The 14,772-nt window shown below is 41.2% G+C and overlaps 1 protein-coding gene across 1 annotated transcript in view; it reads left to right on the top strand.

Annotated features, from left to right (window-relative positions):
- KLB (klotho beta) overlaps window positions 1-14,772 on the top strand; it is a 51,868-nt gene that overhangs the window by 11,995 nt on the left and 25,101 nt on the right. Inside the window, exons 2-3 of the mRNA XM_033947365.1 lie at window positions 6,592-7,105; window positions 12,485-12,753. Coding sequence (XP_033803256.1) covers window positions 6,592-7,105; window positions 12,485-12,753 — 783 coding nt within the window. The remainder of the gene's footprint in view (window positions 1-6,591; window positions 7,106-12,484; window positions 12,754-14,772) is intronic.

Raw genomic sequence — 14,772 nt, 5'->3', positions numbered from 1 at the left:
TGGGGAAGATGGAACTCTCCACTCGTCATTAAAAACCTACGCGAATATGGCTGGGAGGTGTTACCTCATGCTCCTTACAGTCCAAACATGAGTCCACCAGACTTTGACCTTTTTCCAAAGTTGAAACAACCTATGCGTGGACATCATTTTGCATCTCTGGAAGAGCTTTGTTCCTCCGGTACCCAAGCCATTCGGCAACTGAACAAAACGATGTCTTGGATGGAATAATGAAGCTTCCCGAACGTTGGGACTCGGTCATTGGAAAGCAGGGAGACTATATTGAAGGATTGTAAAGAAATACTTGAAAAAAAATAAAACATGTAAATTTAATAAAAATAGTGTGCATTATTTATGAAATGACCCTCATACTTTTAAAACCAATATGGGGAAATATTTTTTCACTCAGAGAATAGTTAAACTCTGGAATGCGTTGCCAGAGGTTGTGATAAAATCAGTTACCATAGCTGGTTTTAAGAAAGGTTTGGACAATTTCCTGGAGGAAAAGTCCAATCATGACACCAGCCACAGAAGCTTAAGAGTGCAAATTGTTACAGAACACCAATACTGGAGTAGCTTGACTCATTTACTAAAGTGCAGCCAACCAAAGAAATTATTTATGTCAGTGGCCCCAATTCAGTAATCGGACCTACTCTAGGGACCTGCCGTACAAATAGTTTCTACCATTATGCTTGGCACAATCAGGCTCATTGGATGGTAATTTTTAAGATCATTGCTGGAACTGTTTTTAAAAATGGATGCTCTGTTGGTCACTCTCCAACCTTCAGGTACAAGTACTGTAGGTAATTTTATGATAGTTTACTTTTTTTTTTTTTTGTTCCATTACTTTTTATTAAAGACAAATCATACAAAACAAACAAACAAATTCACCTGACATTTGGTCTTCCCAATATAATAAAAATGACATGGAGAAATGAGCAAGCTATGGTGTCCTTTCACTAAGCTACGGTAAGCATTAATGCATGCATATCACAGATTAAATTGCACTACCACAGGGTGCACTCAGGTGTCCTGCGGTAGATTTTGCATGTGCACACACTACCCATGCACTAAAAAATACAATTTATTTTTTTAGTGCTGGGGGTATGTTTGGGGGTGGGCACAGCTTAGCATTGCCACATGCTAATTAGTGTAGGATCCCTTGCTGCCTACAAAATAGGTGTCGGTAAGTGCTCATGTGGTAATGGTCACATGTTAATGAGAAAATTAGCATGTGGCCATTATTGCAGAAATAGATAAATCGGCCATTTGTTGGCAGCACTAAAAATGTGCATTGCATGTGGCCATTGCATGTAGAAAGGAGCCATGCTGGGGATAGTGCTGGACACTTTTTAGCACTGCTTAGTAAAAGGGCACCTATACATGAGGATAAACTGTTTGTCTGATATTGATGTGAATAAATGTTTTTTTAGCCTATGTATATTGAGAAAAGTTAGAGCACTATTTCATCTGCAACATTTCTCAATACTAGTACAGTCAGTTATACTGGCGCAATTAGACTATTGCAATTCGGTGTATTTAAGTCTGAGAAAGAACAATTTTCAGCGGCTTCAACTTATACAAAATACTGCCACCAAATTAATCTTTGGGAAAAGAAAGTTTGACCACGTATCTCCGCTGTTGATTCAGTTCCATTGGATTCTGCTTTATTATAGAATACGGTTTAAATGTGCATGTGTAGTGTTCAAACTTCTATACATCATATTCTCATCTTTGGTTCCATTGACTGAATATTAATTGTCCGTCCGACTCGAGAAACTTACACAGGTATAAACTATCTTTTCCTTCCTTTAAGGGTGTAAAATCTGTCGGAACATTGAGTCAGTCCATTTCATTCAGATTAAATGAAATTGGAATAATATTCCTTTCTCTATTAGAATAATATACTCTTTTCAATCATTTTGCAAATCTATGAAAACATTACTATTCCAACAATATTTAGACCTTCAGACTAGGCTGTCAAAATAATCTTCATGTATTAATAGTTCTTTTAAAATGGAACATAAGATGTCCATACAACAGGGATATTATAGGAAATGTATGGATATTTGGGAACCATTGACAAAATTCTGTAAAGAATGATAACTAATCTTATTTTTGGCCCTTTCAACATACACATCCAGGGGTGGAGGGGGGAAATTGCACTATTATTTTAAATTGGGAAAGGTTATTGAAAGATTGTATGTATTTGTGTTTTCTTGTTTAATTATTGGGTGGGTGGGAGGGTTAAAATGATTGCTCATGTATGTCTGTAAGATCAATATGCTTTTCTTGTATTATTATATGTATATATACTTGTGTTTTGAACTGTTGTTTGAAAAATCAATAAAGATTTTTTTTTTAAAGTTCTTTTCCTAGATTGGTTATATTTTTTAATCTGAGTTCTTTCTTTCCCTTTTCTTGATTCCTTTAAATTACACCTTTTTTTTGTTAATCGAGTTGAGCTCCTCTTAGGTGATGACCCAGTATACAAATACAAATCCAAATAGATTGATGTTTATAATTTTTGGGTGTATTCAGCCAACCAACCTTAGCACCCTTTAGTAAATCTAGCCATATTGCTTTCCCACAGGCTAGCTGTTAACAAATAACACATTAACTGAAATAGAGCACATAAATACAGTAAACCAATGTAGTCAATCTAGGATTTAGAAAGCTCCAGAGTCAAGGCACATGTAATGAAATGATCATGTTTGAAATTCCCAGAAGGGACTGACAGTATCTTTGAAGAAAGACCTGTACTAAATGGGGATAAATCTGTTGTAACCAACAAATCTTTACAATGCAGTTCTTGCCTGTGCTTGAAAACAAGTGTAATTGCAGAAATGCCAGTGATGATAAATCCTTTGACTAAGTTTGGGCTGCACGAGAAGAAAAGGGAAGAACACAAGTGGCCTGTGAATCACTTGCCTCCAAATGAGAAAGATATTTTTTAATTTAATTCTTTATCGCCTTTATTTTATGCTTCACATGATCAATTCATGCAGATAACACAAGTTAAAATGGCTATCATATCACAAAACAGAGAAAAATTAAGGCAGATGGCATTTCCAATTATATGGGACTGAAAAGGGCAAATAAAAAAAAAAAAAGAAAAGAAGTTATTACAAAATAGCCACATATTCCATGGCTGCACCCATAGCAATCCCCATAACATTATACTGTATACAGTAAAACCTTGGTTTGCGAGCATAATTTGTTCCAGAAGCATGCTTGTAATCCAAAGCACTCGTATATCAAAGCAAATTTCCCCATAGAAATAATGGAAACTCAGACGATTCGTTCTGCAACCCAAAAACTAATACAAAATTACTGTATGCTGTGAACGCTTGAACTGTGGATAAATTGGGCGTGACGCTTCTATTATGTTCAGCTGCGTTCGGCGTAAGATGCGCATATGTAGTGCATGCCTGAACTGTGGGTAAATTGGGCGTGACGCCTCTATTATGTTCAGCTTTTATTATGTGCCATTTCCCTACTATCTTTGTGCTCCTCCGGTCTGCTTTGGATAGCTCTCTTATGTTGACATCCTAAAAAAAAATATGTTCAGCCACGCTCAGCGTAAGATGTGCGTGCTTCAACTGTGGGTTCTGATGACGTGACGTGCGTATACATGCTCGTACTGCAAGACAATGCTTGTTTATCGAGTTAAAATTTAATAAAATGTTTTGCTCGTCTTGCAAAACACTCGCAAACCACGTTACTCACTATCCAAGGTTTGACTGTACTTTGTTACAGCAAATTTGATTCTACATATGAAAGCTAGCAGCAGTCAACACTTTCTATGTGCCGTCTGCCATGGGGAGAATTAGGCTGTGATATTCAATGCTGGGTCATGTCTGGGCACCAGCATCGAATGTCCGGGTCTGAATGATCATGAGTTTGCTGCCAGAACTTATGTGGGTCCTTACTAATATTCAGCCTGGATGCATATGGCAATTATGTAGATCCCAGCAGAATATCAGTCAGGACCCACATAGGGGGGATTCTTCTTCTCCCACCGCTGCAATAATAATAATAATAAATTTTATTTTTATACTGCAGTACCTCTCAGTTTTATGCGGTTAGAAAGGAGAGGAGACCTGCGCAGGCCACTGGCTGTTATCTGGTAGTTATACAGGTGCCAGCTGATATTTAGTGCAAGGAGGCTGTTGCTGGAGGTCACAGCAGCCATTTCTGAAATGGAACTGCAGTGGGCAAGAAAAAGTGGGCATCACTCCTGCCCTGTGGACTCTAGATCACCAGGGATTTAAAAACTAGGCCCAAGGAGTGGGGGGGAGGGGGCGACAGGAGGTGAGAGTTCTTTTGAGGAACCCAATGCTCTTTGGGGAGAACTGGGAGGGAGGTGAATCAGAGCTTGTTCTGAAGAGGTCAGGAGAGAGGGGGGGGCAGTGCTAGGTGTGAGGGATGGAAGGGAGGCAGGAAAATAAATTGTTCTCAGGAGAAGGGAGAGGTATCGATGTCTGGTGCAGGGGGAGACAGGAAGAAGAGGAGACCTGTGCAGACCATTGACCGTTACTTGTTATAGTTATACAGGTGCCAGCTGATATTTAGTGCCAGCATTGCATAGCTAACCAAAGTTAGAACTGCAATTTATGTGGTCCTACTTGCTTGATTAGTTATGTGGGCACTGGCACTGAATATTGCTAGCACCTGCATAACTCACAACTTTTTGCCAACTCTGCAGCCTGTTCCATAATGGCAGGTTAGTGCGTATATTCAATGACACTACCTAGTTAAGTGCCATTGAATAGGTAAATAATAAACCCCAAGCAATTTAAGTAAGCAAGGCCCTCTTTGCCTTCTTAAATCGCTTTGAATGTCAACCATGGTTAACAAGACAAAGAATGTTATAATGCCTCTGTATTGCTCCATGGTGCGACCTCACCTGGAGTATTGTGCTCAATTCTGGTCTCCTTATCTCAAGAAAGATATAGTAGCACTGGAAAAGGTTCAAAGAAGGGTGACCAAAATGATAAAAGGGATGGAACTCCTCTTTAATGAGGAAAGACTAAAAAGGTTGGGGCTCTTCAGCTTGGAAAAGAGACGGCTGATGGGAGATATGATTGAAGTCTACAAAATCCTGAGTGGAGTAGAACGGGTATAAGTGGATTGATTTTTCACTCGGTCAAAACTTACAAAGACTAGGGGACACTTGATGAAGTTACAGGTAAATACTTTTAAAATTAATAGGAGGAAATATTTTTTTCACTCAGAATAGTTAACTCTGGAACGTATTTCCAGAAGTTTGGACAATTTCCTGGAGGAAAAGTCCATAGTCCGTTATTGAGAGAGACATGGGGGAAGCCACTGATTGCCCTGATTGGTAGGTACTAGTGACCTGGATTGGCCATCATGAGAACGGGCTACTGGGCTTGATGGCCATTGGTCTGACCCAGTAAGGCTATTCTTAGGTTCTTAAATCTTCATGTCCTCTGCAATAAGACAAACTCTGTTCTCACCCTTCAACAATATCGCTCACAAAGAAATTCAACAGATTTGACCCCAGGACCAATCCCTGAGGCACTCCACTACTCACCTTTTTTCTTCTGAGTGAACTCCATTTATTATCATCCTCTGTCATCTGTCAGTCAACCACTTTCTGATCCAATCTACCACCTTTGCTTCCATCCTCAGAATGCCCAGTTTATTCAATAATTTCTTAAGTAGAACAGTATCAAAGGCTTTGCTAGATTCTAACTAACTAAACCACATCCAATAGAAACATAGAAACAAGATGGCAGATAAAGGCCAAATGACCCATCCAGTCTGCCCATCCGCATCATCCACTATCTCCTCCTTTCCCGAAGAGATCCCATGTGCCTGTCCCATGCTTTCTTGAATTCAGACACATTCTTTTGTCTTCACCACCTCTACGGGGGGATGCCTTCCATTTAGTTATTTAGTAACCCAGTCAAAGAAATCAATCAGATTCATTTGGTACAATCTGTCTTTAGTATAGCCATACTGCCTCAGATTTTGCAACTCATTGGACTGTAGAAAGTTCACTATCCTTTCCTCAGCCGGGTTTCCATTACATAACTTAAATGAAAATGATATGCCTCCAATATGCCACATTGTCAGTAGTTATGATTGCTCCATTAGAAAATTTATGAAATTATTTTTGTTGTGAAAAGATGATTTTTTTTTTTTTTGCTTTAAAATTTTATCTTTTGACATTTCTTAAATTACATAGTAATAATATCTAAAAAAATTACTTTTTGATATCCATGTGTCCATTTCACTATAACTACCATTAGAATGCACTGATATTAGCAACATATAGAGGGCTATTTCTCCACCAGATCTGACCCTCCTTTTTTCTCCCCTCTGACTCCAACAAGAATCAGATTTTCATGATCCATGAAAGGCAGAAATTCAGTAGGTTCATTAAAAAGTATAAATTGGTTCTGGATAATATACTGTATTATAGAAATGACATTCTTATGTCATTTTGGTTTCCTAACCCACTTAGCACCATTTCAAAACAGCTTTAGTAGAGGAAGGCTGGAGTGCGCAGATCTTTGATTGTAATTTTTCTCACTGATTTTACTTTCTTTTGTGTTAAATCAGGCCCACGCTAAAGTTTGGCACGACTACAACACCCACTTTCGTCCGTCTCAGAACGGTTTGCTGTCTTTGACTCTGGGATCTCACTGGATTGAACCAGAGAAGGGAAAGGTTACACCTGTAAATATTGAAAAGTGTCAGCAGTCCATGGACGCAGTTCTAGGATGGTTTGCTCAGCCCATACATGGGGATGGGGATTACCCCCAGTCCCTGAAGAAAAATCTCCACTCACTTTTACCCAACTTTACAGATGCTGAGAAGAATTACATTAAAGGGACAGCAGATTTCTTTGCACTTTCCTTTGGTCCCAATAATTTCAAACCTCCGAGCAGTGTACCTAAAATGGAACAACAAATGTCCCTTAATTTGAGAGAGATATTGAACTGGATTAAATTGGAATATGACAGTCCCAGAATCCTGATTACTGAAAATGGCTGGTTCACCAACAAAAATGTAAAAACAGAGGACACCACAGTCATTTATCTGATGAAGAAGTTCATTAATGAAGTTTTGCAAGGTGTGTATATCAAACATATTCTTTTCATATGTGTACAATATAGAGCTTTAAAAATTGGACCAATGGAAAACAGTTTGTAGGCATGTTTTGCATTAGCTTATTCTTGAGGTTAGTCCATTTGTCTGTCTGTGTGTCTTATTTGTCCATCTAATACAGCTTGCTCAAGGGTATCTGATGATCTAGGCCAGGAGTAGGTAATTCCGGTCCTCGAGAGCTGGAGCCAGGTCAGGTTTTCAGGATATCCACAATAAATATACAAGAGATAGATTTGCATCTCAAGAAGGCAGTGCATGGTGGAGATCCTGAAAACCTGACCTGGCTCCAGCTCTCGAGGACCAGAATTACCTACCCCTGATCTAGGCAAACATTCAACTGTACACCCCCCACCAAAAGGTAGCTCAAAGCCTTCTCCCCATGTCCAGCATGTTCCCTCCCTTACCACTCTCAACAATGTGTACATTTCTCCTTCCCTACCCCCCAAGTGGTCTCACCACCTCTCCATCCCTCCCACTCCTCCCTTCCTCAAGGTGTCCAGCATCTCCTCTTCTCTGCTCCCCCACCCCCACAAGCTGACCAGACAACAAAAGGTAGAAAAAATAATTTTATTTTCTATTTTGTGATTACAGTATGTCAAATTTGAAATGTGTATCCTGCCAGAGGTGGTGTTAGACCACGAACGTGAGCTAGGATTTAACAGAGAGAGGAAAAGTCTTTTTTGTTTGTCTATTTTGTTTACACCACAGCACCAGTGTTGGTAGGAGAGGGCAAAGGGGGTGAAGAGGCTATAAAATAAACCTACCAGTATGTTTGAAAAAAACCACCCAATTGGGCAGGAAAATCGAATCGAATTGAAAAATCAATTCAATAGGCTGAATCAAATCGAATTTTATTTTTCCTGAATCGGGCAGCACTAGCCCTTACTGTACAAATGAAGCTAAATGAGTCCAAAACAAAACTACTTTGGCTTGGCCCAAAGTTAGATCAGCTACCTCCGTTCATTCCACTGCTTTCTGGTCCATCACTGCAGATTGAATTCTCAAGTAAAGTTGGGGCGTCATTATAGACTCAATACTTTAATTTACTGATCATCTTAACTCTCTAGTAAAAAAATGCTTTTATAGCCTCCATATGTTGAGGAAAGTAAAATCCTGTTTCCGCCAACAAAATTTTGCTATCCTTGTTCAATCAATCATTCTTTCGAGGCTGGATTACTGCAACTTGATCTATTTAAGTCTGACCAAGAAAAGTCTTCAAAGACTTCAGCAGATCCAGAATACTGCAGCTAGGCTGATCTTTGCAAAGAGCAAATTTGACTATGTTTCGCGCTCTTGCTGCAACTCCACTTGCTCCCAGTAATTTCCAGGATCTACTTTAAATGTGCCTGCCTAACTTTCAAGATCCTCCATTGCATTCTTCCCCCCTTTAATTCCTCTATCTTGGAATGCTGCGAGACCCGACATCACCAGATATATCCAAAAGCTCAAATTATCTTTCCCCTCATTAAAAGGTATTACCTACATTGGAAAACTTGGGAAATTTCTTCACTTCAAAACTACAGAGCTCTGGAATAATTTGCTTGCCTAGCTGCACAACCTGAGCTCTTTCCAACTATTCTATAGACACCTGGAAACTTGGCTATTTTCAAAAATGTAAATTTCCGCTTCCCCCTACCACCAACTCCCACTGTACTTCCCTTTTAACTTTTGTAAACCGTGTTAAGCTCTATATTTATAGAGAAGATATATAAGCGTGGAGGGGCATAATCAAAAAAAAGGTCTAAGTCCTCTTGGCCTAAGGCCCTAAACGTTGAAAGTAGAAGCAGGGAAAATGTCCATTATCAAAAAAAACATCCAAAAGGAGGTTGTTGTTGTTTTTTTTTTAATGGCCTGCCTCTACATTCAGCTGTTTAAACGCCCAGGCCACCACTACGTCTACACTAACAACATATAATCAACCAAAAAAAGCCTAAGTCCCAAACACACAACACAAGAGCTTTTAGGCGAAGGAGGAGCCAGTCCTTTGCCTAAAAGCTGGATTCTGTAACTGGTGTCTGTCAAAAACAACACCGTCTACAGAATCTACCCCCCTTAACAACGATCCGGGCAGGAGGGAGCCCAAGCCCTCCTGCTCCGTTGAGCCGCAACCCCCATGACAACATCAGGGCAGGAGGGAGCCCAAGCCCTCTTGCCCAGGTGACCCCCCTACCCCCCACCCCCACTAAGATCTGGGCAGGAGGGATCCCAGGCCCTCCTGCCCCGACGCAGCCCCCCATGACCACCCCCGAACCCCTGATTGACCCACCGACCACCTCCTGACCTGTGACACCTCTTCGCCGACCCCACGACACCCCCCCCCCCCCCCCGACACCCCCCGTACCTGTAAAAAAGGTGGCCAGAGGGAGGGGTCCCAAGCTTTTCCGTCCGGCAGGCCCAGCCTCCTCAGAATGGCAGGCCTTAGGGCCTGATTGGCTCAGGCTCCTCAAACCCCGCTCACAGGTGGGGCCTGAGGCGCCTGGGCCAACCGGAATCGGCCCAGTAGCCTTAGGCCCCTCCTGTTGGCAGGGCCTTAGGCACATGGGCCCAACCCAGCCTATGTGCCTAAGGCCCCGCTACAGTTTGTGCAGACCAATGTTAGTCCTTCTATGTTATACTATTATTAATCATTATGATTATTTTATGGTTTTGGTGTATGACGCAGAAAAAGGAAAGAAGGTAACAAGCCTTGAGGTAAAACCAAAACAACGAAAAAAGAGGCACAGGAGATGAAAGTTGGTTTAGACCACCAAGAAGCTGGACTCTGCATACAATGCAACACCACAGAAACAGTGATGAATCTTCCATAAAGCAAAAAAAATAAATATAATTTTTTTTTCTACCTTTGTCTTCTCTGTTTTCTGCTCTCCTCATCTTCTTGTCACTCTCTTCCTTTCATCTGTCCATCTATGCCACTTCCAGAAACTATATTCCTCCCCCTTCCATCTTTCCCTTCACTCCCATTGGTCTAGCATCCATCTTCTTCCATTCCCTCCTCCAGTGATCTGGCATCTCTCTCTTTTCCTCTTCTTTCCTTCCCTCTCCCACACCCCCATAGGCTGGCATTTCACTTTCTCCTCTCTCTTCCCCCCACTTACATCAGCAACTGCCCCCTTTCTTTCCCTCCAACCTAAATCCATCCAGTATCCTTCCCATTTTCCCTGCACACCAATTCCATCAGCATCTGCCCCCTTTCTTTCTCTCCAACCTAAATCCATCCAGTATCCTTCCCCCTTTCCCTGCACACCAATTCCATCAATATTAGCCCCCTTTCTTTCCCTCCACCACCCTTTCCACCAGCAACGGAAATGCACCACTCCAGCAACGGCAACGGGCCCCCACCCGGCATCAATGTTAACGTGGCTGGCTTAGCTCCATGAAGATCCCGCAATGACTGCGTCTGCCAGAAGAAGTAAATGACATCAGAGAGGGATGGATCGGCAGACGCAGTCATCGCGGGACCTTCTTGGAGCTGCGTTGGTCGCATTGCTGTTGATGCTGGTGGTTGGCTGCGTTGCCGTCCGTCGATGCCCAGGGAGGGTGGCGTTGTTGTCGTTGTCGGGTGGGGACCCATTGCTGTGGAGAGAGAGAAAAGGGAGGGCCCATTGCCGTCTTAAAAAAAATGGCATGGTAAATCATCCTTCAGCGGGCACCCCTGACTATTTCGGGCCCTAGGCACGTGCCTACTGGGCCTATTCATTAATCCGGCCCTGGGCAGAGGTGGTCTTTGGGAATGGACTCGGGGCATATTGGCCCCCTAGGAGCCAAATCAGGGAAAGGCCTTTGAAGGCACTAGGGGTGCCCAAGGCCAGGTGACGTAAAGCTTCAGTGGTACAATCAGCACCAGGAGCAGAGTAGCAAATTCACAGGGTGTGGATTGGCACCAGGAGCCTAGTAGATGAGACAGCCCCAGAGAGAACAATTAGCGCTTGGAGCAGCAGAGGCAGGTCAAGCCAGTTTGACTCAGTGGAACGTTTAGAAGCCACCAGCCCAGAGTGCTCCAGCAGGAGGGTGAGACTTGGGGACTTGGTAGGGGAGGACCAATGAGTAAGGGGTGGGACATAGGCCACACTGCTATACCCACACAAAGACAACCTAGAGCAACAGAAAGGAATCAGGAGTTGCTGCTTAGGCAAAATGACTTCTGGATTCAAAGAGTGTGGAACTACATGATTAAAAGAGTACTGGCTTATAAGAAAAAATAAGGGTTAAGAGTGTTGGTATTAGATTGTGTGGTGTATGATTTACAATCTTTTATATATTTCAGTGGTTATCTCAAAACAAAACTTTAAACATTGCTGATCTTTCATTGCCTTTATATGTCTGTATAATAAAAATTGTTAAATAAAACTGTTAAATCTTTGACAGTCTTGTTCAGAGAGATCTTTGTGAATTATGGGGATGGAGGAAAAGAGGGTTAACCCACCCAATAACACTTTTCTTCCCTAGATGGAGGCACCAGGTGCCAACTACTCAAGGGACAGATAGAGTTTGCCCTATAGGCACTCGAGCCAGGTCAGGCCCCGGACTCAGTCATCCACAAGGGAGCGATAAATTAACCTCTACATTGAAGACAGCATTTAGCTGTTATGTTCCCATTTTGATAGAAATTTGTAATAAAAGGGTCCTTTTGCAAACAACTGAAAGCTTGGATGTTTGCTCAGACTTATTTGGTTTGATACTGAGGGAAGGAGGTCAGGAGAATTAGGAATATTTGATGTACTCTAAATGCTTTTCAATTTAATTGATTACTTGTTTGTATTTGTGAACTGCATTGGAGTTTTTTTTGAATGGAGCAATAAATAAAAAATAATATTTCAGCATAGCTTGAAGTCTTGCCTTTATACTATGTTCCTGGTTGGCAGGCTTGTTCTCTCTCTATAAATAAGCTGTATACCACTGAGCTTGCATTCAAATTATATTTACAGCAGTAGTGTCCTTGAGCATCTGAAAGCCTTTAGAGAATAAAGCACTTTGATGTGATTCATTTGTTCTTATTTGATTATAAATTTGATGTCTTAAATGTGCTCTTAGCCGCCTATAGCAACATGAATGTGACGCCAGAAAAACAGTCCCATCAGCCACTCATATAGCAGTTTTCATTCTTGTGCCTCTAAGACCATGTTGTAATTTGTTTTAAGAGTAGATTTGTTTCCTATTTGTAAAATGTGGGTAACTTCTAAATCTCACCCAAAACATAGCTCTGCTAACCTACAGAATTTCTGATTGAACAAAAATGCCTAATCATATCACAACTGCAAAATATGTTTCATCATTTTTGTATATAATGATTTAGGTCTTTATTATTAATACATAAAGTAAATTGCAATTTCTTCCTTCTATGCAGCCATTAAATATGATGACATAAGCGTGTTTGGCTACACAGCTTGGTCTCTCATGGATGGCTTTGAATGGCAGGATGCCTACAACAACAGACGGGGTTTATTTTATGTGGATTTTAATAGCACAGATAAAGAAAGAATCCCCAAGTCATCTGCATTGTTCTACCAGCAAATCATACGGGAGAATGGCTTTCCTCATGAAGACTCTGCCCCTGCTGTGCACGGCCATTTCCCCTGTGACTTTAACTGGGGCATCACAGATTCTGTTCTTAAGGTAAGGGGTCTCCAAAGAGCACCTTCTTTATCAGTATGGTTTATGACTAAGGTCAAGGATGGTGAGATTTGTTCCATGAAGGCTACAAACTGGTCTGTTTCTCAGGATAACCAAAACATGCAAATCAGACTACAGCTATTATGTTAACATTTATTACAATAAATGTTATGGCTCCTCATAGTAGCTATAGTGATATCACAGATTAGAGGTAAATTAGCCCACATGGAACAGGCAACAAAAGAGTTGTGCTAGAAAATAAACCGGTTGTGGCAGGAGCTCATTCCTTCATCGACCACTGCAAGAAAGATCCTTATCTCCATTTTGTATTTTTCTATAGGACAGTGATAGTTGAATGTAGTTTTTAGTACACTTTTTACTCTTATGCCTAGAACATGTTTTTGGATTAAAAAACAAGCAGGACTAAATTTAGTATAGCATGTTATTGTGTTACTTAATGAATAGGACCTACTGAGTACAAGGGGCCCTTTAGTAAAAAAAAAAAGTGCATTAATGCATGTTAACACATACTAAAACTGTCGTAGACTTCAGTAAATCTAGCCCACAGTTATTTAATCTGTGAGCCATGATTACATCTATATGAATTTCTGATTACAGTTGTACAATTCTCCCTTTCTCTTTACTAATACCATAACTTGGTTTTATTTGTGAATATAAAGAGAATCGGTTTTGCATGTGGCCCTAGATCCAGGCCTATCACTGGGCAAAACAATATCTCAGGCAGTCTGGGGATCATGGATGCTGACCACAGCTAGTCAATGAGATCCCCTGCAATTGGTAAAGAAAGTCCTCCCAGGGCTAGATTAAAACATAGACAAGCTAAGCATAAGGCTAGGGCTCACTTATTTGGGGAAGAGGGAACCTTGGTTGGATCTGCCTTAATCTGGCTCTACTCAGGCCTCACACAGGATACAAATCATGTCATCAGCTGTGGCTGCTCTGTTGGCCCACATGCAGTAGTTTAAGAGCTATATTATTTTTGTCAATACAAAAAACCAACAGTGGCTAAAGCACTCTTCAGACCTTCCCCAAATATACTAGATTTAACACATAAAGTGGGAGGTCCCAGAACGTTTTCAAAATTAATAATATCTTATTTACTCACGGACCTCAGTGGTACCATCTGCATGCCACTAAACTTTTAGAACATGCAGAGCAAATGGCACCCCTAATCGTCATTGGTCCCTTATACTTTTTATCATTTTTAATAAATAGTTTTTTATAGTTTATATTTTAAATATATATATCGGTACTTATCTTTAGCTATGCGGGTGGGGGTAAGCACTCCGACGTAGACTACGTTTCGCCCCGCAGGGCTGTATCAAGGAAATCCCCCTCAAATAGACCAGCTCATGCTCCCCGCGTTTTTCCTGTCTCTAAACTTTAACGCGGGGAGCATGAGCTGGTCTATTTGAGGGGGATTTCCTTGATACAGCCCTGCGGGGCGAAACGTAGTCTACGTCGGAGTGCTTACCCCCACCCGCGTAGATAAAGATAAGTACCGATATATATATTTAAAATATAAACTATAAAAAACTATTTATGAAAAATGATAAAAAGTATAAGGGACCAATGACGATTAGGGGTGCCATTTGCTCTGCATGTTCTAAAAGTTTAGTGGCATGCAGACGGTACCACTGAGGTCCGTGAGTAAATAAGATATTATTCATTTTGAAAACGTTCTGGGACCTCTCACTTTATGTGTTAAATGTAGTTTAAGAGCTAGCATTATTATCTAGCACCATGCATTGGCATCCTTTCAGAGTCATTAGGCTAGTGTAGTATCCAAGAAGCTGGCATCAATAGCTGCTGCTGCATGTTAAACACCTCTCCCCTTAGGACATTCAAGTCCTTGGAAGATTGTTGACGGAGAGAAATGCTGGGGGAAGAAGTTTCTGATATGGTAAGGGAGGGGAGATCCTTGGATTGGGGCATTGCTGGGGTAGGGTTGGAGGCAGAGTTGGGCCCCTCAACAAAAAGGCATTCTGCTGCCAGTACTAT

The sequence above is a fragment of the Geotrypetes seraphini genome, chromosome 1 (assembly GCF_902459505.1).
Source record: "Geotrypetes seraphini chromosome 1, aGeoSer1.1, whole genome shotgun sequence".
Classification (NCBI taxonomy): Eukaryota; Metazoa; Chordata; class Amphibia; order Gymnophiona; family Dermophiidae; genus Geotrypetes; species Geotrypetes seraphini.
Note: the sequence above shows the minus strand (reverse complement) of the source record. Positions and strands in the feature narration are given on the sequence as shown.